Source organism: Ranitomeya variabilis, chromosome 1 (genome assembly GCF_051348905.1).
Source record: "Ranitomeya variabilis isolate aRanVar5 chromosome 1, aRanVar5.hap1, whole genome shotgun sequence".
Taxonomy (NCBI): Eukaryota; Metazoa; Chordata; class Amphibia; order Anura; family Dendrobatidae; genus Ranitomeya; species Ranitomeya variabilis.
Genome location: NC_135232.1, coordinates 1,120,714,780 through 1,120,741,826, shown reverse-complemented (window position 1 = coordinate 1,120,741,826; position 27,047 = coordinate 1,120,714,780). Strand labels below are relative to the sequence as shown.

Genomic DNA, 27,047 nt, shown 5'->3' with positions numbered 1-27,047 from the left:
TGCAATCTTTTCAGTGAATCTCTCGTCTAATCAGCTTCTAAGGACGTTCCGAAGAAAAAAATAGTAAACAGAAGGAAGCGATGGAAGGACGTGATTGGCTGACAGGTGGAGGCTACGCAGGGAACTTCCCGAGATGCTTTGCGTTCTCTACTGACAGCGCTTCACTCATTCACCAATAGACTCGGGCTGAGTTTGTTAGTGGGCGGAGACCTAGAGAGAAGAGTGACAGGTGTGGTAACCAATAGACGCACGATGTGTCATCTCTTCGCCCTGTGATTGGCTCGGAGGCGGCCCTGGTGGCGGCGCACTCGGGGGGAGTCTGCTATACCTATATAGGTATCATGGCGGCGCGGAGGGAGGACGTGTGAGCGGACGCTCCGTGCAGATGTGAGCTTGGCCATGGTGGGCCTGATGCGGCGGCTGTGCGGGCCTGTGACTGCCGTGCTGCTGCTGCTTGGAGTGGTCGCTGCCGGGCTGGTGGAGCAGGGCGCTCCGGGGAGAGACGCCGGATACCCCTGGGAGGAGGAGCAGGAGGACAGCCGCGGGCTCCGCTCTCTGGCGCCGGGACTCGGGGCTGCGGCGGCTTTTCCGACCGGAGATGTGATCGTGGAGGACGACGAGTCTGCAGCGGAGCAGGAGGAGAGCGGCCGGGAGGAGCGCAGACCCAGGTGACCGCAGGAGGCGCTGCCGAGTCCATCCTGCAACTCACCGAGACTACTACTACCAGCAGGGGCTGTGCTGGGGCTTGTAGTCCGCCTGCAGGAGATCACTGCTCCCATAGGGGTCTGCAGGCACTGTTCCCCTCACCGAGACTACTACTACCAGCAGGGGCTGTGCTGGGGCTTGTAGTCCGCCTGCAGGAGATCACTGCTCCCATAGGGGTCTGCAGGCACTGTTCCTCTCACCGAGACTACTACTACCAGCAGGGGCTGTGCTGGGGCTTGTAGTCCCCATGTAGGAGATCACTGCTCCCATAGGGGTCTGCAGGCACTGTGCCTCTCACCGAGACTACTACTCCCTGCAGGAGCTGTGCTGGGGCTTGTAGTCCCCATGTAAGAGATCACTGCTCCCATAGGGGTCTGCAGGCACTGTGCCACTCACCGAGACTACTACTCCTGGCAGGGGCTGTGCTGGGGCTTGTAGTCCCCATGTAGGAGATCACTGCTCCCATAGGGGTCTGCAGGCACTGTGCCTCTCACCGAGACTACTACTCCCTGCAGGGGCTGTGCTGGGGCTTGTAGTCCCCATGTAGGAGATCACTGCTCCCATAGGGGTCTGCAGGCATTGGTGCACTGTGCCCCTCCCTCTGCTCCTGGCATGGCTGCACTATGGGGCCCCACATGGGATAAGTACCTGCACCACACAGCTGTGGCCCCTGGTGCACGTGGCCTGTATGGAGCGGCCGTACTTGTCTCCATTGCCCTAAGATGCTGATCCTCAGTGAGGTAAAGACCCCACTAGTGCGACACTGGCTGCTCCGTATTAGGGAAGCGCTCCTTCCTGGCTCCACACTCCCCCATCATGGTATATTTATTAGGGAAGACCTCCAGGCCTCCTTGTATACATTGTTGGTGCTCGCTTGGTAGATGGGCCGGCTGCGGAGTCGGGGGCTCTCACTGTAGAGGGGCCGGCTGTGGTGTCGGGGGCTCTCACTGTAGAGGGGCTGGCTGCAGTGTCGGGGCTCGCATGGCAATGGGGCCGGCTGTGGTGTCGGGGGCTCACAAGGTAGATGGGCTGGCTGCAGTGTTGGGGGGGCTCACACGGTAGAGGGGCCGGCTGCGGTATCGGGAGTTTGCACTGTAGAGGGGCCGGCTGCGGTATCGGGAGTTTGCACGGTAGAGGGGCCGGCTGCGGTGTCGGGGGGCTCACACGGTAGAGGGGCCGGCTGCGGTATTGGGAGTTTGCACGGTAGAGGGGCCGGCTGCGGTATTGAGAGTTTGCACGGTAGAGGGGCCGGCTGCAGTATTGGGAGTTTGCACGGTAGAGGGGCCGGCTGCGGTGTTGGGGGGCTCACACGGTAGAGGGGCCGGCTGCAGTATTGGGAGTTTGCACGGTAGAGGGGCCGGCTGCAGTATTGGGAGTTTGCACGGTAGAGGGGCCGGCTGCAGTATTGGGAGTTTGCACGGTAGAGGGGCCGGCTGCAGTATTGGGAGTTTGCACGGTAGAGGGGCCGGCTGCAGTATTGGGAGTTTGCACGGTAGAGGGGCCGGCTGCAGTATTGGGAGTTTGCACGGTAGAGGGGCCGGCTGCAGTATTGGGAGTTTGCACGGTAGAGGGGCCGGCTGCAGTATTGGGAGTTTGCACGGTAGAGGGGCCGGCTGCAGTATTGGGAGTTTGCACGGTAGAGGGGCCGGCTGCAGTATTGGGAGTTTGCACGGTAGAGGGGCCGGCTGCAGTATTGGGAGTTTGCACGGTAGAGGGGCCGGCTGCGGTGTCGGGAGTTTGCACGGTAGAGGGGCCGGCTGCGGTGTCGGGGGGCTCACACGGTAGAGGGGCCGGCTGCAGTATTGGGAGTTTGCACGGTAGATGGGGCCGGCTGCAGTATTGGGAGTTTGCACGGTAGAGGGGCCGGCTGCGGTGTCGGGAGTTTGCACGGTAGAGGGGCCGGCTGCGGTGTCGGGGGTTTGCACTGTAGAGGGGCCGGCTGCGTTGTCGGGAGTTTGCACTGTAGAGGGGCCGGCTGCGTTGTCGGGAGTTTGCACGGTAGAGGGGCCAGCTGCGGTGTCGGGGGTTTGCACGGTAGAGGGGCCGGCTGCGGTGTCGGGGGGTGGCTCGCACGGTAGAGGGGCCGGCTGCGGTGTCGGGGGTCTCGTACGGCAGAGAATCTGTGATTATGATGACGCCGTCTGTCCTTTCCTCCGGCCTCAGTGTAATACGACCGTTTTACAGATCTGTTCTGTCCCCTGATATCTGTACATGGTAATAAGTGGCCCTTAACCCTTCGTTTTCGCATTGAAGCCCCCCGGTTTCCTTCCTCACCCTCGATATAGTTCAGCTTCTGACACCTGTAACTGTCACTTATCCTCCCGTGGATGCAGCGGAGCGAGGATGTGCAATGGCCGCCGTCATCCCAGGACGCTGCAGGAGCCATTTATCCCAGTTCTAGAAACAAAGCCATAGGATCCCCCACTGATGTGGGCCCTGGGACTGGTGGGCAGCGTGGTGGGCCGCTCTGGGCTTCCGATATCACATGTAGGACACCATGTCTAGTATCTGCCTGCCACCACCCATCTAGCAGTCACTTGGACCCCATGTTACCACGAGGCTCCAGGCCAGACACCGGGCACGGGGGGCCGGACCTGACCGGATGCTCTTGTTTTATTACAAACCTAATCCCACCATTCCCTGCCACCACTTCATTCTAAGTCTATAAGGCTGTTGCCGGTGGGCTTGGGTGCCATAGACTTTTGCGGGCAGCACCGCTTCACCTTCTGGCATTGAGCTCGGCCAGAAACTTTTCTGGCCTTTTTCTCCAACCGTCTGATAATCCAGAATATCCGCTAATCCGGCTTCTTCCTCGATGTTTCTCATCTTCATTTTCCGTCTCCGCTCGGCTCCTGATCCAGCAGTAAATCTTGCTTCGTTCCGGTCTGTGCAGGGTAAATATTTGCGCAGGTCACATGACCCGGCGAAACGTTTCCATTGCGGGTGGCCGGGACACCTCACTGTCGGTTTTGAGCAATTTCTAGTCCCCATCCATCAGGAATAGTGCAGTCAGTCCCATGTAAATGTCACCTTCTCCTCGTTCCTTCTCCTGACTATGGGGCGGTGCTGCTTTTGCTGCTGCTGTGCATTCCGGGCTATTTCTGCTGCCTCGTCCGCCCCTTGGGGGCAATTAGACGACAGAGGAGGGTGCGGAGGGAATTGTCGCCACTTCTTCTCTAGCAACCGCTGCAGTAAAACCAGTCAGCGTCTTGGCGGCTTTGTAGTGATGTTGCCCGTCAGGGGTCACCCAGCTTTCCTGGAGACCATCGTAGTCATGTTACATGTCAGGGTGGGGGGGGTCACCCAGCTTTACTGGAGACCCTCGTAGTCATGATACCCGTCAGGGGTCACCCGGCTTTCCTAGAGATCCGAGTAGTAAGTGATTATACTTTTACTCGCAAACACTTTTTTTTTTTTTTTTTTTCTTTTTGTTTAATCTGAAATATCAGCCTTCTGAGTCAGACTTAAAGGGATTTACCAGGTCTTTGATATTGATCAGATCATGGGGGTATGACCCATTGAATTGAATGTGATCTGAGCTGCAGTACCTGAGGACAGCCACTACAGTGCGCAGTGCTCTGCTGTAGGTCAGACCACCAACAGTCTGATATGGATGACCTAAGTGCTTGAGAATTCATTTTAAAGGGTTGTGTTGCTAAATTTATTTCTAGTCTCTCCATGGGATACACGATGCATGATCTCTAGAATGGGCGTCCATAGTCCTATCGTCTGTGCACCGCACCATCATTGTGGTCTCGGTCAGTGAAAATCAACCTCCATTTAACCTGAGGAGGGTTTGGGTGTTCAGACCCCACCAATGGCTTGTACGAAGGGGCAATTCTTCTCAGATTGTAATCTGAATACGTAGACTTTTTTATTTTTAGAGGGAGTCCGCAGGCCGGGTGTGTCAGAGGCTGCAGACAGTCGCTCTACATCTGGCTGCAGGAGGTCTCTGGGTTTGGCACTGCAGACGTCTTCTTAATTCTTCTGTAACACCAAACGTTCTGTTGGGAGGACGTTTTGGTGTTACCGCTCTGGAGTCTGCTCAAGTTAAGTTACTTCTTCCTTCTCTTGAGTGTACAGTGGGGACTGACCAGTGACACCCCACCCCCTTCCCTCCTCTGGGCCTAGCTCTGAGTATATACTGAGCTTGGGTTCCTGCTCGGCGATTGGTGTGGAACCAATATAGGGATGATGGGGGCGGCAGGGTGCTATTAGATCTGCCTAAGGATCTCCACTCCCTCTTTCCATAGCGTTTGGGCTTCCTTCCCCTTGGGTTGCACTCAGTCTTCCCACACTGTACGTGACATTCTGTCAGCACTGGAAATGAAAACCAAAGGACCACTGGACATGGATTAAGACACAGAAGTAGGGGGAGGGACACAAATATAGAAAGTATAAAATGCCTTAAAGGTGAATGACAGTGTTTTTTTTTTTTTTTTTATTAGTGTGCAAGAGTACCTGCACAATTACATGGTAAAATAAATAACAATGATATACAACCTAATTCATATGAACGAATCGGGGACCACAAGAGGTATAAAACAAGAGGCAAGTTTGACTGGAGGTGCAGAAAACTAAGCCCAAGATGGGGAAACCCAATTATAATAGTGGAATGAAGATCTGTGGGTTTAAACCCAATAATAAATAAATACACAATATAATATAAAGTTAAAAGTAAAAATAAAGATGTGGCAAGCATGCTGAACGCAAAACAATGAATAGTGCTTCTCTGTGAACCCATCCATGTCGTATGGAAAACTGCAGTGCTGAAAAAATGAATACAAATGTGTAGGTCAATCACCTGATAAGTAATAAGGTAGCCATCAGGAGAAAACATGCAGCGCATAGGTGTGTAGCGTATGACAATACAGATAAGGTCATAGTAAGATAAGATAGATAAGGATAGTTTGAACAGCATAAATGAGTACCTGGTGGTGGTCCCCGGTTCACAGTGCGGCGCACACCCCGACGCGCGTCTTGGAACAGTGTCCTTTGTTGTCTGTTTTTTGTTTGTTCAGCACTGGAAATGGTAGTACGGCGGTATATAATAATAATAATAATCTTTATATAGCGCTAACATATTACGCAGCGCTTTACAGTTTTTGCACACATTATCATCACTGTCCCCAATGGGGCTCACAATCTAAATTCCCTATCAGTATGTCTTTGGAATGTGGGAGGAAACCGGAGTGCCCGGAGGAAACCCACGCAAACACGGAGAGAACATACAAACTCTTTGCAGATGTTGTCCAAGGTGGGATTAGAACCCAGGACTCCAGCGCTGCAAGGCTGCTGTGCTAACCACTGCGCCACCGTGCTGCCCTGTGCTTGTCCCCTGATAAAAGTATGATGGAGGACCCCAACAGCTCGCCCCTCAGTATGATGGGGACCCCCCCACAGCCCCCTCTACACAGTGTGATGGGGGACCCCCACAGCTCCCCCTACACACAGTATGATGAAGGACCCCCCCACAGCCCCCTCTACAGTGTGATGGGGACCCCCACAGCCCCCCCTACACACAGTATGATGAAGGACAACCCCCCCCCCCACAGCTCCCCCTACAGTGTGATGGGGACCCCCACAGCCCCCCTACACACAGTATGATGGACCCCCACAGCCCCCCTACAGTGTGGTGAGGGACCCCCACAGCCCCCCCTACGGAGTGATGGGGGACCCCCACAGCTCGCCCTACAGTGTGGTGGGGACCCCCCCCCCACAGCTCGCCCTACACACTGGTGGGGACCCCCCACAGCTCGCCCTACACAGTGTGATGGGGACCCCCCACAGCTTGCCCTACACAGTGTGGTGGGGACCCCCCACAGCTCGCCCTACACACAGTGTGATGGGGACCCCCCCCCACAGCTCGCCCTACACAGTGTGATGGGGACCCCCCCCCACAGCTCGCCACACAGTGTGATGGGGACCCCCCCCCACAGCTCGCCCTACACAGTGTGATGGGGACCCCCCCACAGCTCGCCCTACACACAGTGTGATGGGGACCCCCCACAGCTCGCCCTACACACAGTGTGATGGGGACCCCCCACAGCTCGCCCTACACACAGTGTGATGGGGACCCCCCACAGCTCGCCCTACACACAGTGTGATGGGGACCCCCCACAGCTCGCCCTACACACTGTGATGGGGACCCCCCACAGCTCGACCTACACACAGTGTGATGGGGACCCCCCACAGCTCGCCCTACACACAGTGTGATGGGGACCCCCCACAGCTCGCCCTACACACAGTGTGATGGGGACCCCCCACAGCTCGCCCTACACACAGTGTGATGGGGACCCCCCACAGCTCGCCCTACACACTGTGATGGGGACCCCCCACAGCTCGCCCTACACACAGTGTGATGGGGACCCCCCACAGCTCGCCCTACACACAGTGTGATGGGGACCCCCCACAGCTCGCCCTACACACAGTGTGATGGGGACCCCCCACAGCTTGCCCTACACACAGTGTGATGGGGACCCCCCACAGCTCGCCCTACACACTGTGATGGGGACCCCCCACAGCTCGCCCTACACACAGTGTGATGGGGACCCCCCACAGCTCGCCCTACACACAGTGTGATGGGGACCCCCCACAGCTCGCCCTACACACAGTGTGATGGGGACCCCCCACAGCTTGCCCTACACACAGTGTGATGGGGACCCCCCACAGCTCGCCCTACACACAGTGTGATGGGGACCCCCCACAGCTCGCCCTACAGTGTGACCTCTCATCACTCTTGTTCATATGGAATTCCTAGAATATGGAGGACGTGACTTGTGATGGTTATTTCGGAGACTATGAAGTGACGGGTTACCCCCTGGCGCTGTAGCAGCAGTGCTGTGTGCGGAGGAGCAGGCCTCCAGTGTGAGCAGCTGGCACTTCTGTGGACGGTGACTTCCTGCGTCTCCCATGTTTCCCTTTCCTCCAGTGACCTCACAGGGGCAGCAAATGAGAAAAATCTCCAGGCCATAATATAATGAAGAAATGACAGTCCATAGAATGAGATGTGCATGCTGGTATTTGTAGTCCCCACTCCTGATATGGTTACTTTGCTTTTTTGCTTATCTCTTCACTAAAGGTTTTTTTTTTTTTTTTTTTTTAATTTTATTTCCCCCTTCTCCAGATCCCTGGTGATCATCAGCACACTGGATGGGAGGATTGCAGCGCTGGATGCAGACAATCATGGCAGGAAGCAGTGGGACCTGGATGTGGGCTCGGGGTCGCTCGTGTCCTCCAGCCTCAGTAAACCAGAGGTACGTCGGGTCCTCGGGCAGGAGGTGGAGTAAAATGGCTGCTCCAACATGTCGTATCTTATGAAGGGCTGATTGTGTCGGCTGACCAGAGGTTGCCCTACATATTTCACATGAGCGTAAAACTACTCCTTTTAGCATTTTCAAGACATTTTTGATCGAGGAGGGTATAAGTGTGAGGTAAGCGGTTAATCAGGGGCACGCTGATCCCCCTTCCTTCTGACTTGTTTGCTTGGGTGTAGTGCTCTCCTGATGATTGACAGTTCAGATCAGCAGCATGGGCTGCCCCTCTCCCAGCGGCGCCGGCTGCTCTTCATCGGCTGCCCCTCTCCCAGCGGCGCCGGCTGCTCTTTATCGGCTGCCCCTCTCCCAGCGGCGCCGGCTGCTCTTTATCGGCTGCCCCTCTCCCAGCGGCGCCGGCTGCTCTTTATCGGCTGCCCCTCTCCCAGCGGCGCCGGCTGCTCTTTATCGGCTGCCCCTCTCCCAGCGGCGCCAGCTGCTCTTCATCGGCTGCCCCTCTCCCAGCGGCGCCGGCTGCTCTTCATCGGCTGCCCCTCTCCCAGCGGCGCCGGCTGCTCTTCATCGGCTGCCCCTCTCCCAGCGGCGCCGGCTGCTCTTCATCGGCTGTCTCTCTCTCAGCGGCGCCGGCTGCTCCTCGGGTCCTGGTTACTTCTTCCAGACTCCTAGCAGTCGCAGCACTTACATAGAAGACCATCAGCCAAACTCAGAGCAGCACTTAAGAACTGTATAGCAGATGCTTTGTAAGCGCATGCTTCTCACTTACCAGACTCGATCTGAGGTGGCCAGTAACCTTGGCAACGAGCTGTAAAATTTAAAGCATTTTAAACCTTTACGATGTGACCTCAGTGTGAATAAGGGCAGATAAAGGACTTTACAGTGGGGAGTGTGATCACTTACTTTCTTGTGGGCTCTGTCTGTTTAATGGCCAAATGTGAACATGTGTTTTGTTGCATGTATACTAACTCCGACTCGGCTCGTTTTTTGTGGTTTTTGCCCTTAAGAATGGAGAAGCATTTTAAAGGCATAAACCGGCCAGCATGAAGAATTTTATTTTAGTTTTTTTATATATACATGTGCAAACTGTCACCCACCTGGATCCTTAATCTGTGCAGCAATAGGAAGTGGTGACGTTTATCAGTTGCCTGACCGCTGCAGCCTGTGATTGCCTGCAGTGGTCAGGTGAGTTTGTACAGCGTACTTCTTAGTCACCTGACTGCCGCCAGTGACCACTACCCCCACACTGGCTCTAGGGGAGTATGACTGGGGGTTTAAAGGGGTTTTCTTTATTAAAGTGGCCCCTAAAGACGGAGCAGCCATTCGCACAGATGAGTGTCACCAGGTGGTGGAGCCCTGCCGCATGGCTGTAATATTGCAGGCTGCCGGAGGAGCGTAGTCTCGTGCTGGGAAAGCTGTGGTGGTCGGTGACAGAGGGCGACGTACATGACGGGGCACTGACACCGTGGACCTCGGATACATCCTCAGGACACGCCGTGCACATCCGCTGCTAGCGATGGGGCAGGTCTCGCTTGTGACGTAGTGTCTGTTGTGTTTTTGTTTTTTTTTCTTTAATGTCTCGGTCACTTGGATTCTTGTGATCGGTTGATCCCTTAGCGATCGTCCATCTGTCACCGTGGCATTCCGTCATCCAGCGCTGAGTCCTCGGCAATGTCACCGATCGCTCGGGGAGAGCTCGTTATTCCAGGCCGGCACTGATCACCTCAGGGCAGGATTAGCTCTATCTCTAGAAGATCAGATGTTGTTTTTTCTATTGAAGGGAAAGTACCTCACGGCTGCTCCTCAGTCAGGCGGCTTCATTATGTGTTTGCCCTGCGTTGGCTGAGGCCGCTCGTACCGTGACTCATTACATGAGGGGTGAGGTAATGTCCTCACACAGGGGCTGATGTCATCCGGCAGCTACAGTGGCCTTCACCTCCCGCAGTCCCCGGGGGCTGACGCTGAGCGGCGCGGGTTGTGGAGCCTGAGGCGGCTCATTCATAAATATTCATCTCTCCTATTCTGGCACCTGAGCACCCGGCCGGCAGTAATGTCTGTCACATGGCAGCCCCCTATAAATCACTTTATTTTGTCTTCTGTTTTTTTTTTTGTTTGTTTGTTTTTTTTCTCCCCCTTGAACAATTTGCATCCTTTTTTATTTTTTTTGTTCGCTCCAAAATCCAACCAAATAGTGAGCTACATTACTCTGTCGCCTCATTGGGGGACACAGGACCATAGGCTTAGTGTCGCAAAGGAGGCACACCTAAAGATTTTTACTCCGTTTTACTCCGTTTCCCGTTTTCCGACGGGATTACAGATGAAGAAAAGAGGGTCTCCTGTGAGACTCCCGGCATGGCTCCTTCCTCGGCCCCCTATTATGGGGTGCCCAGTTGAAGTTGAGATGGCTATTCCCCATGCTGCTCCTTCCCCAGCCCCTCGGGTGTTGGTTCGAAGTCGAGACCCCCCTCCTTCCCCAATTCCTTTTGGTTTCTGGGTTGAGGTCGAGGCGAGGATAAAGGCCCCTGAAGGTGTGACAAAAGCACCCTCCCTATCCCCCTCTGGGGGTATTAGGTTGAGACACCTCAGGTAGGGCCTGTACAGGCAGCATCACTGGGCACCCCATAATAGGGGGCCGAGGAAGGAGCCATGCCGGGAGTCTCACAGGAGACCCTCTTTTCTTCATCTGTAATCCCGTCAGAAAACGGGAAACGGAGTAAAACGGAGTAAAAATCTTTAGGTGTGCCTCCTTTGCGACACTAAGCCTATGGTCCTGTGTCCCCCAATTAGAGGCTAAGAGAGAGATTTTACGGTGAGTACACAAAAATCTCCTTTTTTGTGAATGATTTCTGCTCCTTCATAATTTTTTTTTTTTTTTTTTTTTTTTTTTTTTTTAAATTTACTTTATTTTGGGGCATCTGTCACCCGTTGCACTGGCAAAGATGTATGTAGTGCCCCAGGGTTGGGATATAGGGGTCTAACCTGCACTCTGGAATCTCGGCTCTGAACATTCCGTCTGAGATTTGGGGCAGAATGTGGGGATTTCGTGGAGCGGCAGGAGAAGCTTTACTGTATAGCCAAGATGGAGCTCAGTCTTGGTCATCTGACTCGTGACCTCCAGTGATCCTAGAAGGAATACAGGAGCTTTTCTTCATGTTATCACCTCTTCTAACATGTCGCATCTCTTCACTGTCATCTCTCCAGTGGGATACAGGAGCTTTTCTTCATGTTATCATCCTTCTAACATAGAAGACAAGGAAGATTTTGTGTAAATCTCCCACTCTTGACAAGACACTATTTGCACTACTCTCTCCATAGTCTTTGAGCCTTCTAACGTGTCACAGCTCTTTACTGTCCTCTTTTCCCCTTGTGATCTTGGTGGCATACAGGAGCTTTTCTTCATGTTATCACCCCCTTATCAATCACCGTTGTTAGGGTACCGTCTCACAAAACGATTTACCAACGATCACGACTAGCGATACGACCTGGCCGTTATCGTTGGTAAGTCGTTGTGTTATCGCTGGGGAGCTGTCACAAAGACAGCTCTCCAGCGACCAACGATGCCGAGGTCCCCGGGTAACCAGGGTAAACATCGGGTTACTAAGCGCAGGGCCGCGCTTAGTAACCCGATGTTTACCCTGGTTACCGTCGTAAATGTAAAAAAAAAACAAACAGTACATACTCACATTCCGGTGTCCGTCAGGTCCCTTGCCGTCTGCTTCCCGCACTGACTGACTCCCGGCCGTAAAGTGAAAGCAGATCACAGCGGTGACGTCATCGCAGGTCCTTCACCACACCATCTATAGGAACAGAAGCGGCAGCATGCACCTGAGAGGCGGGAAGACTGCGGGGGCCATCGAAGGTGAGTATATGACTATTTTTTATTTTAATTCTTTTTTTTTTTTACCAATTATATGGTGCCCAGTCCGTGGAGGAGAGTCTCCTCTCCTCCACCCTGGGTACCAACCGCACATAATCTGCTTACTTCCCGCATGGTGTGCACAGCCCCGTGCGGGAAGTAAGCAGATCAATGCACTCCTAGGTGTGCGGAATCCCCGCAATTCCGCAAATTTAATGAACATGTTGCTTTTTTTTCGCGGAAAAAAATGCAACACTTGCACAAAAAATGCGGAATACCCTGTAAATAATAGGAGGCATATGTTGGCGTTTTTATACCAAAAAAAGTGAAAAATACTGAACGTGTGCACATGGCCTTAGGGTGGTAGGGCAGTTCTACATCTAATTTCCTCCTATGCCTCATCGATGCTTTTAGTGTGATTTATGTAAAGTTGTACTCGCTCTTCCTTTTTCTTTTTTGTGCTTTCCTCTGTTATTCCTTTTGGAAATATACGCATTACATCTTCAGAGTGATGTTACAGCATTGAGATCTGAATAAAGTTTCACCAGCTTCTATGTAATGCATAAATGAGTATTGAAGCCGACGTTTCAGGTCTGTTTTATTTAGGGCCATGCATGAGGCCGCGTTGACTCGCTTGCATCTCATGGGCATCTGAGATCTCATCAAGCCAATTTTAATACCGATTAGACTCTCTATAGGTCGTACCCTTATTTTACGCCCGTCCTTCTGTCCCCAGTTGCACAGATGAGGGCAGATCCCTGCCCGGGCTTCTAGAGGGTGCTCCTCTCTCGTCTCCCCCATAACATGACCACACCGTTCTTCTCGCCTTAGGTCTTCGGGAATAAGATGATAATCCCCTCCCTGGACGGAGACCTCTTTCAGTGGGACCGAGACAGAGAGAGCATGGAAGCCGTACCGTTCACGGTGGAGTCCCTCCTGGAGTCGTCGTACAAGTTTGGCGACGACGTCGTGTTAGTTGGAGGAAAGTCCCTGACGACTTATGGGCTGAGTGCCAGCAGCGGTAAGGTGAGTCATCACGGGCCGGAAGAATGCGGGCGGCCAAGCTGCCGTTACCCCAGGGCGACGACTTTACTTACGTAATTGTGCCGTGTACACACTGACAGGTGAAGTACATCTGCTCCGCCATGGGCTGCCGGCGGTGGAACGAAGAGGAGACTGAGCAGGACGACATCCTACTGTTACATCGGAAGCAGAAAACCGTGCGAGCGGTGGGACCCCGCAGCGGGGGTGAAAAGTAAGTGCCCCTCCGACGTGATGGTTTCATTTAGAGGGGATGGTGGGTTCCTTAATTTGGGACATAGTGGGGTAATGGGCGGCTGCAGTAGTCGTCCTCTTCATGACACGATTAATGTGGCTGTAGATCTTCACTTCCATCACTTATTTTTACTTATTTTTGCAACATCGGACCCCCCCCCCCACCAATCATTTAGGCTCTGTTCACATGTCCAGTTGTAATATTTCCAGTAATAAATAAAGAAGAAAAATTTAAGACGTGAGCAAAGCCTTTCTGCAACCGTTGTCTTATTTAGAAGGCTCTGTGGTGATCTGAGGGGTTTGGTTCCCTCACTGTGCCCCCGACCCAGGAGGACTTGGCTGTCTGGTTCTATCTGCTCCTGAAGAACTATTTTGGTGACTGAGGGTCCTGCCGACCCTTTTACCTTCTGTAATTGCGCCTTTTACTTCCCCCTCAGGTGGAATTTCAGCGTCGGTCATTTTGAGCTGCGTTACATCCCAGACGTTGAGCCGGCTGTGGGTTTCATCGAAGGTCACGTCGAACCCAGCGGTGGCACAGACGACTCCAAAATCATCATGGACGTCGACGACCTGGAAGTTGGCACGAAGGACATGGTCATCAAGATCTCTGTGGCCGACTGGAAGGTCATGGCTTTTAACAGACAACTGGGACACTTGGAGTGGGAGCATCAGGTACAGAGGGGCATCATCTCCGTGTAGGGGGTGGTGGGCAGGGAACCCAGTGGAGCTCCATTATATGCCTAAATAGGCACAAGGCATTAGTGGTGACTTTGCCAATGTTTGGTCCTGAATCCTGGCTACTTGAATTATCTAGACTAATACATATTATCTGAACTGGTTCTGCTCCCTTTTTAAAGGCTTTGTAAACCTTCATACAGACTTAATTTGCTTCCAAAATGCGTATAGTTATTACAAACCCCCACCTGTGTTTTAGTATTAACCCTGATGGCTTTGAATCCATTTATCAATTGTTTTAATTCACTAATGGCAAGCAGAGTTCTTGAGGTTACAAAAGGCGTCCATCTCTCTGGGGGTCCCGTAGTGTATCCTACAGACTGCCCATTAATGGTGTGCAATGCTTCACTTCCCTAGTGGTGGCGCCGCTGGTAAACTGGACACTTACTGCTGTTTACCTCCAGATTGCTGCCTCGTACAATCTGTAATTGTAGGGAACACCCGTAACACTTGGTCTCCTCTCTCCAGTTCTGCACTCCCATAGCGTCGGCCTGGTTAGTCCGGGACGGGAAGGTCTTGCCCATCAGTCTGTTCGATGACACCAGTTACTCCTCAGACGATGTCCTGGAGGATGAGGAGGATCTGGTGGAAGCTGCAAGAGGAGCTACCGAGTCCAGCTTCTACCTCGGTACGTGTGATGCCGATACTGCGTTTGTGAAGCTCTCCGTCCGCTCTCCGTCCGTCCTCCATATACAGCTGCTGATGTCCTCCCACCAGCATTGCAGAGCAGCCACAGTTCATTAGATACCTGTGTGGCTTTTAAAGACCACCATTGGATTATTTGTACAATAAAACATCGTCGTGGACATCCCCTTTAACTTCAGTAATCTTAAGGCTGTGTGCACACATTGCATTCGAAATGAAGATGCATAATGTATGCCTTTTTTTTTTTCATAGTGAAAAATCTGCATTCTGCAATTTTTGTGCACATGATGCGTTTTTTTGTCCGCGAAAAAATGCATCGCTGTAAAAAACACAGCATGTTCATTAATTTTGCAGGGTTTTTTTTGCGGATTTCCCACTATATTATTGCATTGGGGACCTGCGGTAAAAACACTCAAACGCATGTGGATTTATTGCAGAAAATGTCTGGAAATCCTGAACGTGTGCACATAGCCTTAAGCTGCTTCTCGCCTTTCTTGTGTAAGTGAAGCACTCGGCTGACGTCTCGCTCCCACCTGCAGGGATGTACCGGGGGCAGCTGTATCTGCAGGCCTCTGTTCGCCCATCGGAGAAATTCCCAGTTAATCCCACAGCATTGGACACCAGGAACGATGGGAACGCCATCATATCTCTGCCCAGGATCAAGTGGAAGCCTTTAATCCGTAAGTCTCTTATCTGTGGGACTTGTATCCAGTGGGGGATCCATAATCTTTGCAAGTGGCGGCCGGCGAGCTAGATGAGTGAAGTAGTGAATGGCTGCCTTGACCTCTCAGTCGGTGCTGTTGGATCCTATGCAGAGCACAGCAGACAAGGTGAGTTTGTTGGTTCCTGCTCTACTCTGCATAGGCAGCAACTTCCAGTTTTTACATACTTCTCACAAGCACTTATTATATATTAAGGGGTTTATTATGGGACTAGTTGTCCGGGCGCTTGTAACCCACGTGCCGCCACTGCTTATGTTCTGCCACCTGTGAGTTGTCAGGGAATGCTGGGAGTTGTAGTTCCATACTATTGTTTCCTCATACAACCTGTATAGATCTAATGCTCCTTCCTTAGATTCTCCTTCCCGGACGCCTGTGATGGTCGGATCAGACGAGTTTGATAAATGTCTCAGTAATGACAAGTTCTCTCATGAGGAGTACAGCAACGGGGCGCTGTCTGTGCTCCAGTATCCGTACGGTGAGTGTGCGCCGGGGGAGACTCGTTCTGGGGGGGACGTCACACAGCTTACTGTTGTCTATCGGGGTGCTGACATTTGTGCTCTTTTGTGTAAGTTCCTACATCAGATGCTCGGCCGCATGCGATCAGAGCCGCAGTTTCAGTAATTTTAAGGCCCCGTACACATTAGACTGGCGTCATCGGAACCCCACCGATCTCTGCTGACAGTCTAAAGTGAATGGGGGGCTTCTGAATCATCCTCAAAAAACATGTCAGGGGATATGAGGATCGGCCTGCTGGTCTTTGTTCTCTGCCCGATAAGGCGTGTAGTAGAGTATATGAGAGCGTTCCTGTGTATTGCGCAGTCAGGTGAGATGGCCGCCGCTCGTCAGGTGAGATGGGGGTCTATCAGGTATGGGAACAGAAGATATCAGGTAGCCGCACAGTCTTACAGGTAGAGCACCTCCCTGATTGTCACTAGAGGCGGAGGACAAGGTCCCTGTAGTGTGTGGACGACCGCAGCAAGAGCCGCTATGACGGTAGCACCATTGTCGGGGTCATAGAGGAGTCCCCTCTCTGAGGTCACTGTGTTTATAGGGAATACAGTCTGTACGAGGCATCCCCCTGTAGTGTAGGCTCACCAGACCACCCCAATGTCGTGTCCTTCTGACCTTGTACCTTGTTTCCAGCAAAGAACGGAGAATCCATCAGACTTGAAGAGCAAGACCCTCCTGTGCCCCCAGTAGCGGCCGTCTGCCTGGCTGCCTTTCCCGGCCAGCACCCTTCTCTTGGTACATGCGTGTACTGTGTGACGTCACCCACCATTGTCCTCATGCTGTAACGTCCTCCATTCAGTAACGTGGGTGGGCTGCATCCGAGGAGCGTTCATTTACAGCCTTATTAACCCCTCAGTGCAGATCTAGAACATTAGAGATTTAGAGCATCGGCTAAATGTGATTTGTCTTCAGCCCTAAAAATAAAATGAAGTCTGATCCGAGGTAAATTGCTGCAGCTCCATCCCCCCATTATCACCAGTGATCGTACATATCGTGTGACATAGTGTGTGCAGTGTTCATCATCACTACTGTCCTGCTCACTGGTTTGTCTGATCTCCTTAGATAGTTCTGTAACATGAAAAGCTATATATTACTTATGAGTAATGCATTCTGAAATGTGTTCTCACTCCAGAGCTGCACTCGCTATTCTCCTGGTGCAGTCACTGTGTACATACATTACATTACTGATCCTGGGTTACATCCTGTATTATACTCCAGAGCTGCACTCACTATTCTGCTGGTGCAGTCACTGTGTACATACATTACTGATCCTGGGTTACATCCTGTATTATACTCCAGAGCTGCACTCACTATTCTGCTGCTGCAGTCACTGTGTACATACATTACATTACTGATCCTGAGTTACATCCTGTATTATACCCCAGAGCTGCGCTCCCTGTTCTGCCGATGCAGTCAGTGTACATACAGATGTATGTACACTGACTGACTGTGCTCTGACGTTCCGTTCTTCTCTCCCTAGATAACGGTTATTACCTGCCGTACTACAAGCGAGAGCGCAGTAAGCGCGGGACACAGATCACCATTGGGATCCTGGAGAACCCGAACTACAAGAACATTCGCAAGAAGGATCCGGTGGTTCTTCTCCCCTGGTGGAAGGAGATCATCGGCACCATCCTGCTGTGCATCACGGCCACCACGTACATTGTCCGCAGGCTCTTCCAGCCGACCAGCAGCGCCCGGGTGAGTGAGGGGCCGGGGGTCCGGACGCCGATTCTTCAGCATTTTCTACATTTCCGCTGTTTGACTAGAAGTTATTAGAATTTTTTTTTTTTTTTTTTCCCATTCTATTCAACTATTCTTATATTCTATCTATTCTTCCTGCAGAAGAGGAAAGAATCGGAGACTCAGTGTCAGACGGACACCAAGTACGAAGCCGTGAACGGGGACCCGGCGGAGATCAGACGCGAGGACAGCGGCTGCGGATACGTGTCACGGTAATGTCCCGTCCATCTGTGGACCACCCTTCCGTTCATTCACCTCTGTGGGACTGATGGAGAAAACTGAGTCTGCAGAGGAGGAGCGTGTGTGCCGCTGCTCGGGGAAGCTGGATTCCTCGGGGGCGGTTCTCAGATTCCTCCACCCCCAGTAGTCATACAATCCTGTATATGGGGGAGAGGGGGTATACATTTATTTAATGGGGGAAACTCCTTTTCCAGTGGCTGCTGCGGTTTAACCCCTTACTTCTTCTTTTAGGTATCTGACCGACTTTGATCCTATCCGGTGTTTAGGACGCGGGGGCTTCGGAGTGGTGTTTGAAGCCCGGAATAAAGTTGATGATTGTAACTACGCCATTAAGAGAATCCGCCTCCCCAACAGGTAACAGACGCCATCGTCCACACTGTAACTTCTGCTATCAGATGAGCCTTGGACACTGCTGTGTTTCAGCCCTTTTTCAGCCTGGCTTTTAAAGTTGCTGCCTTGATATAGAACACCTAAGGAAACTCTCCCAGGGTTAGAAAACACCTGTTCTAGCTAATAAAGTTGCCATATTATATAATGTGTAATAAAATATTATATTATTCAGTATCTAATCTTCGTTCCTTCATGAATTTCAGATTTTTCTCTTGTTGGATTTTCTGTCCCAGTAATACAGGCTGGATGTGAGCTCAGCGTATTGATGTATATAATGGCTCATGTGTCGGTGCAGCTTCTATCCTGCACTGATTTCATCTGTTTTTCTTTATTCCTTTCATCTAGCCTGCTGGTTCTACCCTCTCATAGACTATTGATACTTCCCTTTGCACCCCTCTCCACATTGTGGATAACAGTGAAGGCAGCATGGAGAGAGTTGTTCACAAACACTGGAGGAAAGGGATTCAGGGGGAGCGTGGAATTATAATGAGCAGAAGCTATGAATGAATAAAAAAATAATATATACATTTTTAAGAAATGGCTTATTTGAATAATTGACTCGGACACTGCAGTAGCAAAATGGTAGATTTTTTTTTTTATTTTTTTGTCTTAAGGGGGTTGTCTGGCTCTGATTAGTCTGCTGACTTCTGAATCCTGACAGTGTGCAGTCACAAAGACTGCAGACTTCTATCAGAAGAAAGACCTCCCCTTTTAAATTTGCTTCCTTAATGCCAAGTATTTTTTTGGGCGGGTCGTTTTAGCATGTTAAGGGGCTGTCCAGCCAAAAGGAAAATTTGTAAATTGCTTGCTTTTCTACCTTACTAATGTAGTTCTGTTAGGCCATATGACACCCCCTTTATCTGCTCCATCATGTGTCGGCGTACATCCAGGGCTGGCTAACTTCGTATTTCAATAGCCAAGCCAGCCCCCTTCTGCCTATACATCAGCTGTGACAGAACAAAGGTTGTAATTACATTTAATAGCCCCATGATGTAAGGTAGCCCCCTTCTCTAATAATCTTCTGATCTGTGCCCGCTTCCTTCTAACCCTGATGTGTTCTGCCCTCTCTCTAGGAAACTGGCCCGAGAGAAGGTGATGCGAGAGGTGAAGGCTCTCGCCAAACTGGAGCATCCTGGGATCGTGCGCTATTTCAATGCTTGGCGTGAAGAGCCGCCAGAATTATGGCAGGAGAAAATGGATGAGCTGTGGCTAAAAGATGGATGGTGAGGGCTGTGATCATCACACTTTATCACCGAAGATAAACTTATACTTACTGGGGCTAAAATATATGTATGTATGTATATGTGTGTGTGCATGCATACATACATACATACATACATACATACATACATACATACATTTTTTATTATAAATATTCTCCATTCACCTTAGTTTTCGCTTTATAAGACGCACCCCAAATTTTGAGGAGAAAAATAGGAAAAAAACTTTTTTAATAAAATGGTGGTGCTTCTTATAATCCATGCATCTTATTGCTTACTGGGGTGTTGGCTGTGGTGAAGCGGGGTCTCAGCGTTGCTGCTGGAGGAGGTGGGTGTTGCCATCGCGCTCTGTCCCTTGCTGCCGGGTGCTACCACCATGCTGTGTCCCTGATGCTTGCTGCCACTCTTTTACCGGGTGCTGCTGCCGTGCTGTGTCCCTGATGCTTGACGCCATGGTCTGTCCAATGCTGCCGCTGCTCTCTGTCCCGTGCTACATGGAGGAGTTGTGCAGTTCCATCCATGCTTTCCTGTGCGGTGGATTCCTTCCGGGAAAATGGCCGCCAGGAGGTGGCACATGCGCAGATGGAGATCTCAGCAACAAGATCTCGGGAGATGAGATTTCAGCACTGAGATCTCATCTCCCGAGACCTCCCGGTGGCCATTTTCCTGGAAAGAATCCACCGCACAGGAAAGCATGGATGGAACTGCAGAGCCCCCCACGCAGCACGGGACAGAGAGCGGCAGCAAGCACCTGTGACAGCGCGGAGGCAGCAGCACAAGGCCGCATCGGGGACACAGCGCTGCGGCGGCAGCACAGGGGACACAGCGCTGCGGCGGCAGCACAGGGGACACAGCGCGGTAGCAGCATCGGGGATAGTGTGGCGGCAAGCATCGGACACCCGCAGCGGCAGCACCGATAAGGTATGTCCGCATTGTAAGACGCACCCCCCCCCCCATTTTCTCCCAAAATTTTGGGGGAAAAAAGTGCGTCTTACAAAGCGGAAAAATACGGTATATCTCAACTTTCAGAAACTTGGTGTGCAGAACATAGGTTTCACTGTGTACACAGTTGGGCAGTCATCCCTTTGACACACATACAATTACAGTGATGGTTAACATCTGTATTAAAAAAAAATAAAAAAATTTGCTGACAGGATCAGTCTATGGCAATAGGAGACGGTGCTGTCTCCTCCACCCTCTCTGCGCAGTAACCTCTGCTCAGCATGCCAGCAACACTCCTATTATAATCTATATATTCCCTGTATGGAGCGGGTTGGCTCTGGAGCTGTGCAGTGAGGAGCTGCGCTGTTCTCCTTCCCCATCACCTGACCGTAACAGATGTGATTATTCGTGGCTCAGTTTAAACTTCAAAATGCTAATTATTACGATGGCCGTCCGCACCACGTGCAGTGAGATCTGCTGACAAGTGTGAGGTTTTAAGGGTATGAGCATGCAACTTCTATTTCTGCTAGGTCCACTCTGAAGCCCACCAGAAAAATGCTCTAAAAGAACATGTAAAACAGCAAGTCAGTGGCCAAAAAGAACTCCACCAAAAGAAAGAAGAAAAAAACAAAAAAACATAAAGGGAAACTGTCAGCAGGATTGTGCTCAGTAATCTGTAGTGTCAGGTCGGCGCCGTTATACTGATTACAATAATACCTGGTGATGAAATCCGTCTTCTGGTTGTTGTTTAATCTTTATTTTCAGTTTTGTGTTAATGATATGCTCTTGCTCTGGGCTGGGCCTAGAGATGAGACCGCCAACTCTTATTTCACATGTATAGTGTTTTCTCCCCTTGATGGTGGTGCGGTGTTGTAGCTGAGCTGCTGCGTTGTGGTAGTGCGGAGCTGCTGCGTCGTGGCGGTGCAGTGCTGTAGTAGCTGTGCTGCTGCGTCGTGGCGGTGCTATATTCAATATCAACCGAACCCAAAACAAAGATGAAGACACACTGTGGTGTCATTGTATTGGACATAAAAGTGATCACTCGAACGGAAGCTTCAACCTATACTAGACATAGAGTTCAGAGTCCAAAGAATATGTAAAAAAATTACAAATGTTATTACATTGATACAAATATTAAATTCACAAATAGTAAAGAAAGACGATGGAAAAAATGGCGCAGAGTGTCAAAAAATTCCCACTGCACAAATCCACACATAGTACAGGGTAAGGACCATGCAAACATCCTACATAATCAATAATATACCATATAACAGTGTAAATAATGCTTGCTAATCCACTTATATCTGACAAGTCAAAGTTATTAGTATAACCAAAAAGCATCCATCTCATAGTACTGTTCTAATCATCATTTGTTGTAGATGAGACCAGAGCAAAAAAAGCCCCTAAGAATGCTGCCCGCTTTGTAGAATTAGACCATGGTAAGTGAAGGTTAGAAACCAAACTCTGATCTCACCCATGATAACCCGTGTGTGGAGATGCCAATGGGACCAGCCCTGACGCGCGTGGGCTTCTTTGGGGGGCCGTGGTGGTGCTGTAGTAGCTGAGCTGCTGCGCCGTGGTGGTGTCATGCTGTAGTAGCTGAGCTGCTGCGCCATGGTGGTGTCATGCTGTAGTAGCTGAGCTGCCACGCCGTGGTGGTGCTGAAGCGGAGGAGTGTATATTACACATGCTGCAGAGGAACACCTACTATACACTGATGACCTCTAGTCTACCTTTTTAAACTAATTCCTGCCGCTCTGTGTTCCCCGGCGGGGCCAGTCATTTTTATATATGGCTGCTGCCTGCTTATTGTCGATCTCCGCTCTGTCTTCATGGAGCCAGAAAACATCAAGTCAAACAGCAGGGAAAACAAGCAGGTGGGGAGGTGTGTATTAATGACTGGCTCCACTGAGCGGCAGGGCTTGGTTTGAACAGTCGTTCTATGGTGACGAGTCTCTTTAAACCACCCAGCTGAGAAGACAAGTTGGTGAATAATTATTGTGACTCCATACTGAGACGTCTTCCTTTTGTCGTTTCAGCACGGAGTGGCCCTTCAGCTCCCCGACGCCTGTGGACGGCCTTTCCCTTAAGGTCCGGAGTGCAGACCCCTACTCCATGAGGGAGCAGGTGGAAGTCATCACCCCTTCTTCAGAGAGTCTGAGCTCGCCGTCCACCGGATTTATCCTCGTTGACCCCGGCCGGCATCGGAGGCGCTCGTTTCCTCGCCGCTTCTCCTCGGACGACGTCGCTGTTGTGAACCTGCAGGACAGCGTCCTTACAGACTGTGATCTGGAGCACAGCACGGAGGAGGAGGGTCCCGGAGGGCTTTATTCTCCGCGGGATCTCGGGTTACACGAGAGGACCTCCTCCTCCATCATCTTTGAAGACTCTGGTTGTGACAACACATCCAGTCACGTAGATAACAGGCCAGACGTGTCCGTTGTGGTCACCACCAGTGAGTTTTCTCAGAGAGACTCTGGAACTAAGGACTCGTGCTCCAGCGAGAGCAAACCCAGCACTTTGTCTATTTCTCCTCCAAGACCTAAAACTTTGAACTTGGACTTAACCAAAAATACTTCGGAGAAGCTGAACCCCGGCTCCCCTAAGGTGTACCTCTATATACAGATGCAGCTGTGCCGCCAGGAGAACCTCAAAGACTGGATGGAGGCTCGCTGCACCCTGGAGGATCGGCCGCGGCCTGAAAGCCTCCATATATTTCTGCAAATTGCAGAAGCCGTTCAGTTTTTGCACAGTAAAGGTCTAATGCACCGAGATCTGAAGGTACGAACGTCCATTCATCTAGGTGAAAGTTCTCCAAGTTCTGGTGTCATCAGTCGTTTTTGCCCAACCTTATGAATGGTCTACAGATCGGTGAAGACTTGACACCTGACACCCCACCGAGCTTCTGTCAGAAGTAAACTGTGCTGGGCCAGATTGTCCCAGGCAGTGTAGTCTCAGCTCAGTTCTTATTGAAGTGAATGGGATCTACACGACAAACTGCTATTCTTGGGGGTGAAAAATATTAGATCGGTGGGGATCGGGCCTCCTAAAGAGAGGTCCTCAGTATCTAGGACCTGGACAACTTTTAAAGTCACTATGACCTTGGTCTCCTGCCTGATCTTGGATGATGGGATATGACCATAGAATAACTGAGGGGTTCTATGATGTGGGTCCATTAAATAGGACCCGACAAGAGGCTCCTCAGGTGTAGGTGCCTCATCGAGCAGTAATACCCAACGTGCGCCCTGATGTCCCAGCACGGTGATGCCACCAGTCACTTTCGAGAGGTCAACAACTCCATTGAAGAGACTTAACAGGTGGCTATGAGCCATGATGTGCAGGGGAATTGTCCACCCCAAATAGTTTGCCTCTGAAGGTTGGATCCATGCCTTTTATTTGGCTTGTATTCTTGACTTGGGAAGCAGGATACCATCTCTGGTTTTTGAAGACTTTGCTTGCTGGCCGGTGAAGTCAGACGGCAGCTGCCATATTGTGCGCAGGAGCTAAGGGCGAGACCTGTAGAGTGCTGTAAATCGGGAGTTGGAAAGGGCACCGCTGTGATAAGGGGAGATCTGGTATTTCTCGGATCCAGTGCCGTCTCTTGATGGATTCCTCTTCTCTTTTGTAGCCATCCAACATTTTCTTTACGATGGACGATGTTGTGAAGGTCGGAGACTTCGGGTTGGTGACGGAGATGGACCAGGAAGAAGATGAAGAAACCGTTCTGACGCCCATGCCAGCCTACGCCCGACATACCGGGCAGGTGGGGACCAAGCTGTACATGAGCCCCGAGCAGGTAGGTGGCGGCGATGCCGACCTCAGCATGGTGTATGGAGGAGCGCCTCCTGATAGGACGTCTTCTGCTCCGTCCCCAGATGTGCGGCCAGAGTTACTCTCACAAGGTGGACATCTTCTCCCTGGGCCTCATCTTATTTGAGCTGCTGTATCCGTTCGGGACCAATATGGAGAGAGTGCAGGTCAGTGACCGTGCCAGAAAGTGCTCTAGTGTTGCAAAATCTGACCCCCCCCCCCACTTCACATCCGGACAGGTTCTCGCTGTCCTCTGAGCTTGAATAGTCTTATGCTGTAGTATTTTCTTATTTATTTTTTTATCTGGTTAAATGTAGTACATGCAGTGTCCAAGCTGTCCACTAGGTGGCAGTACACGCTGTGTAATGGCAGCTCCTGTGTACAGTAACGCGTCCATGTCGCTCACACGTCTGCTCTCCGTTGACTCAGACATTTACTTTTAACTTTTTTTTTTTTCCCCTTTTTAGATATTAACAGACTTGCGGGACCTGAAGTTTCCAGCCCTGTTTACACAGCAGTATCCCCAGGAGGTAAGCGGCTCCTGCTCGTGACCTAGAGACTGCAGAATGAGTCAACAGAGTATCTTTCAGGGAGTTTAACTTTTAGGCTGGGGCTACATTGGCTGCACAAAAAGCAATACTTTTGACTAATGACCACATGGAAGTTCTACTCTCGTTTGATGTGGTCATAAATCAGCTGAGCAGAGACTGTCATAATTGTTACCCCCCCCCCCCCCAAAAAAAAAAATAAAAAAAAAAATATGCTAACGCTGCATGTAACGAATATGATATTATACTCTAGAGCTGCACTCACAATTCTGCTTATCGGAAACCATCTGCAAGCTTGTCAATCGTGACCCCTTAACGGGTTTGCTGAGCTCTTCTGAGGGGCAGATGTTTCCTTCCTACGTGCTGACTTCTGCCTTCCTCTGTATAAGCATAAGATATGTAAGAGTTCAGCTCTGAAGTGTGAGTGCAGCTCTCAGAAAAGGGGGCTTGTGGACTGGCAATGTAGGAGTGTGATTGGTTGCAGCGGTCTGTCTCGGGTGCACGGTTTTGATCACGTGACAGCTGCCACCAATCACAGAACTCAGCGGTCCTTTCACTAGAACAGTGATGCCCTTCCTGTGCCAGTGGAGCCTAATATCTGACCCCCTGTGTTTGTCCTTGCAGCACACCATGGTCCGGCACATGCTTTCTCACAACCCGAGCGAGCGGCCGGAGGCTGAAGACATCATAGACAGCCCTGTGTTTGAGAACGTCGAACTTCCCAGTAAGCTGATTCTCCGGCAGCGGTCGCGGACCCTCAGCTCTTCCGGTCTGAAGAACCTGAAACATTCCAGCAAGTGACCGGCAGCTGGTCACCGGTCCAGCCCTCCAGAACGTCTCCTGCCAGGCCGGTCACCGGTCCAGCCCTCCAGAACGTCTCCTGCCAGGCCGGTCACCGGTCCTGCCCTCCAGAACGTCTCCGGCCGGTCACTGGTCCAGCACTCCAGGCCGGTCACCGGTCCAGCCCCCCAGAACGTCTCCGGCCAGGCCGGTCACCGGTCCAGCCCCCCAGAACGTCTCCGGCCAGGCCGGTCACCGGTCCAGCCCCCCAGAACGTCTCCGGCCAGGCCGGTCACCGGTCCAGCCCCCCAGAACGTCTCCGGCCAGGCCAGGGTCTTCCGGACTCAGAGCTTGCACAAGACTTGTTTTATATTGTTCGGACGCGTCTTACAGTAGACAAGGAGCACAATGGAGGATTTATGCGGACTTGGTAATGGCCGTCAAGTAGGATGAGCTTTTTATTTTTTATTTTTTTTTCCCCCCCTTGATCTGTCCTTTTGGGGCATCGCACCTCTTATCGTTCGCTCCAGACCCCGTAGTCTTCTAGAAGATGATGTCTCGATGTCTAGTTTTTTATTTTTATTTTTTTTAGCTTTTTTACACAACGTGAAGCACAGACTGGAGCAGACGTTGGATTTTGGGGGCCGGCAATGGTTTATATGAGAACAAATATTTTTGTAAAATGAAGGAAGGCGAGGAGATCTGTCTGTCGGATGAAGCCCATGAAAACCCGATGTCGTGTTCTGCGCCGCGTCTTTCTATAGGTCGTGTCTGGTCCCAATGAAGTAAAGCTGCAATACCAGATGTCACCTGTACACACATGGAGGCAGAATTTCCCTAATCCTCAACAACCCCTTTAAGGCTGCGGCATAATGACAGGTCTGCGTTAGCCGTATTATTATGGACTTCTAGACTTAATCTAACAATATAATGTCGGGACTGAATAAATACTTTTTTTTTTTTTTTTTACTCTAGTCGCCTCCAGAGCTGCATTCATAATGTTCCTATGACTGTGCCGGCATCGCCCATCGATGGCCCTTGTAGCGTCCGGTAGAAAGGTTACCGATCGCCCATAATCCATGTAGGAGTACTAGTACGGTCGCCCGCTGCAATATTTCAGGGGCCACATCTTTTTATGTTTTCTTTTATGGATCCAGTAGGAGTTTTTATATTCGGGGTCCGGTCAGTTTCGGGGTCCGATGGGCCGCTACCAAACCTTTCTGATATCCCAGGACCGGATCCAATGGCTCCACGGAGCTTTAAAGGGGGCGTCCAGACAGATGTGAGGGGGAGAGAGGCGGCCGTATCATGGGCCGGGCTAATAGGGGTAGGACCCAGGCACAATGTGTTTCGCTGTAGTGATGGCCGCCTATCGTGCTGTCGCGTCTTTCCACACTTCGAAGTCACGGACACCTTTTTAAAGAACACTGTCAGGACTAGACGGGGGGAAAAATGGCCTCATGTCTGATTTTGTATTTGCTGTTGCAGTGAAATTAACTTTTTTTTATTATTTAAATGCACACCTTTTGGCCTCAAAAAAATAAATCTTACAAATTTTTTTTTTGTAAAGAATTTTTCACAATTTTGGCTTTTGCATGCTTTTCACCTCCCTCCCATCCCCCCCACACACATGCGCGCGCGCGCGCGCGCGCGCGCGC

The 27,047-nt window shown here is 51.2% G+C and overlaps 1 protein-coding gene across 3 annotated transcripts; it reads left to right on the top strand.

The window, feature by feature from the left end:
- Window positions 1-322: 322 nt before the first annotated feature.
- Window positions 323-26,948, top strand: EIF2AK3 (eukaryotic translation initiation factor 2 alpha kinase 3). Of its 3 annotated transcripts, XM_077280263.1 has the most exons (19): window positions 323-668; window positions 7,832-7,961; window positions 12,661-12,855; window positions 12,954-13,084; window positions 13,542-13,776; window positions 14,308-14,467; window positions 15,024-15,164; window positions 15,559-15,681; window positions 16,350-16,451; window positions 17,197-17,417; window positions 17,562-17,671; window positions 17,931-18,053; window positions 19,163-19,312; window positions 22,291-23,032; window positions 23,880-24,047; window positions 24,127-24,228; window positions 24,529-24,591; window positions 25,234-25,416; window positions 25,457-26,948. In XM_077280263.1, exons 1-18 carry the CDS (start codon window positions 400-402, stop codon window positions 25,408-25,410), a joined length of 3,342 nt encoding a protein of 1,113 aa, XP_077136378.1. In that variant the 5' UTR covers window positions 323-399; the 3' UTR covers window positions 25,411-25,416; window positions 25,457-26,948. The 3 variants fall into 3 exon arrangements, with proteins under 3 accessions (XP_077136378.1, XP_077136377.1, XP_077136379.1); XM_077280262.1 differs by having other exon boundaries at window positions 25,234-26,948; XM_077280264.1 differs by lacking the exon at window positions 16,350-16,451 and having other exon boundaries at window positions 324-668; window positions 25,234-26,948.
- The last annotated feature ends 99 nt before the right edge of the window (window positions 26,949-27,047 follow it).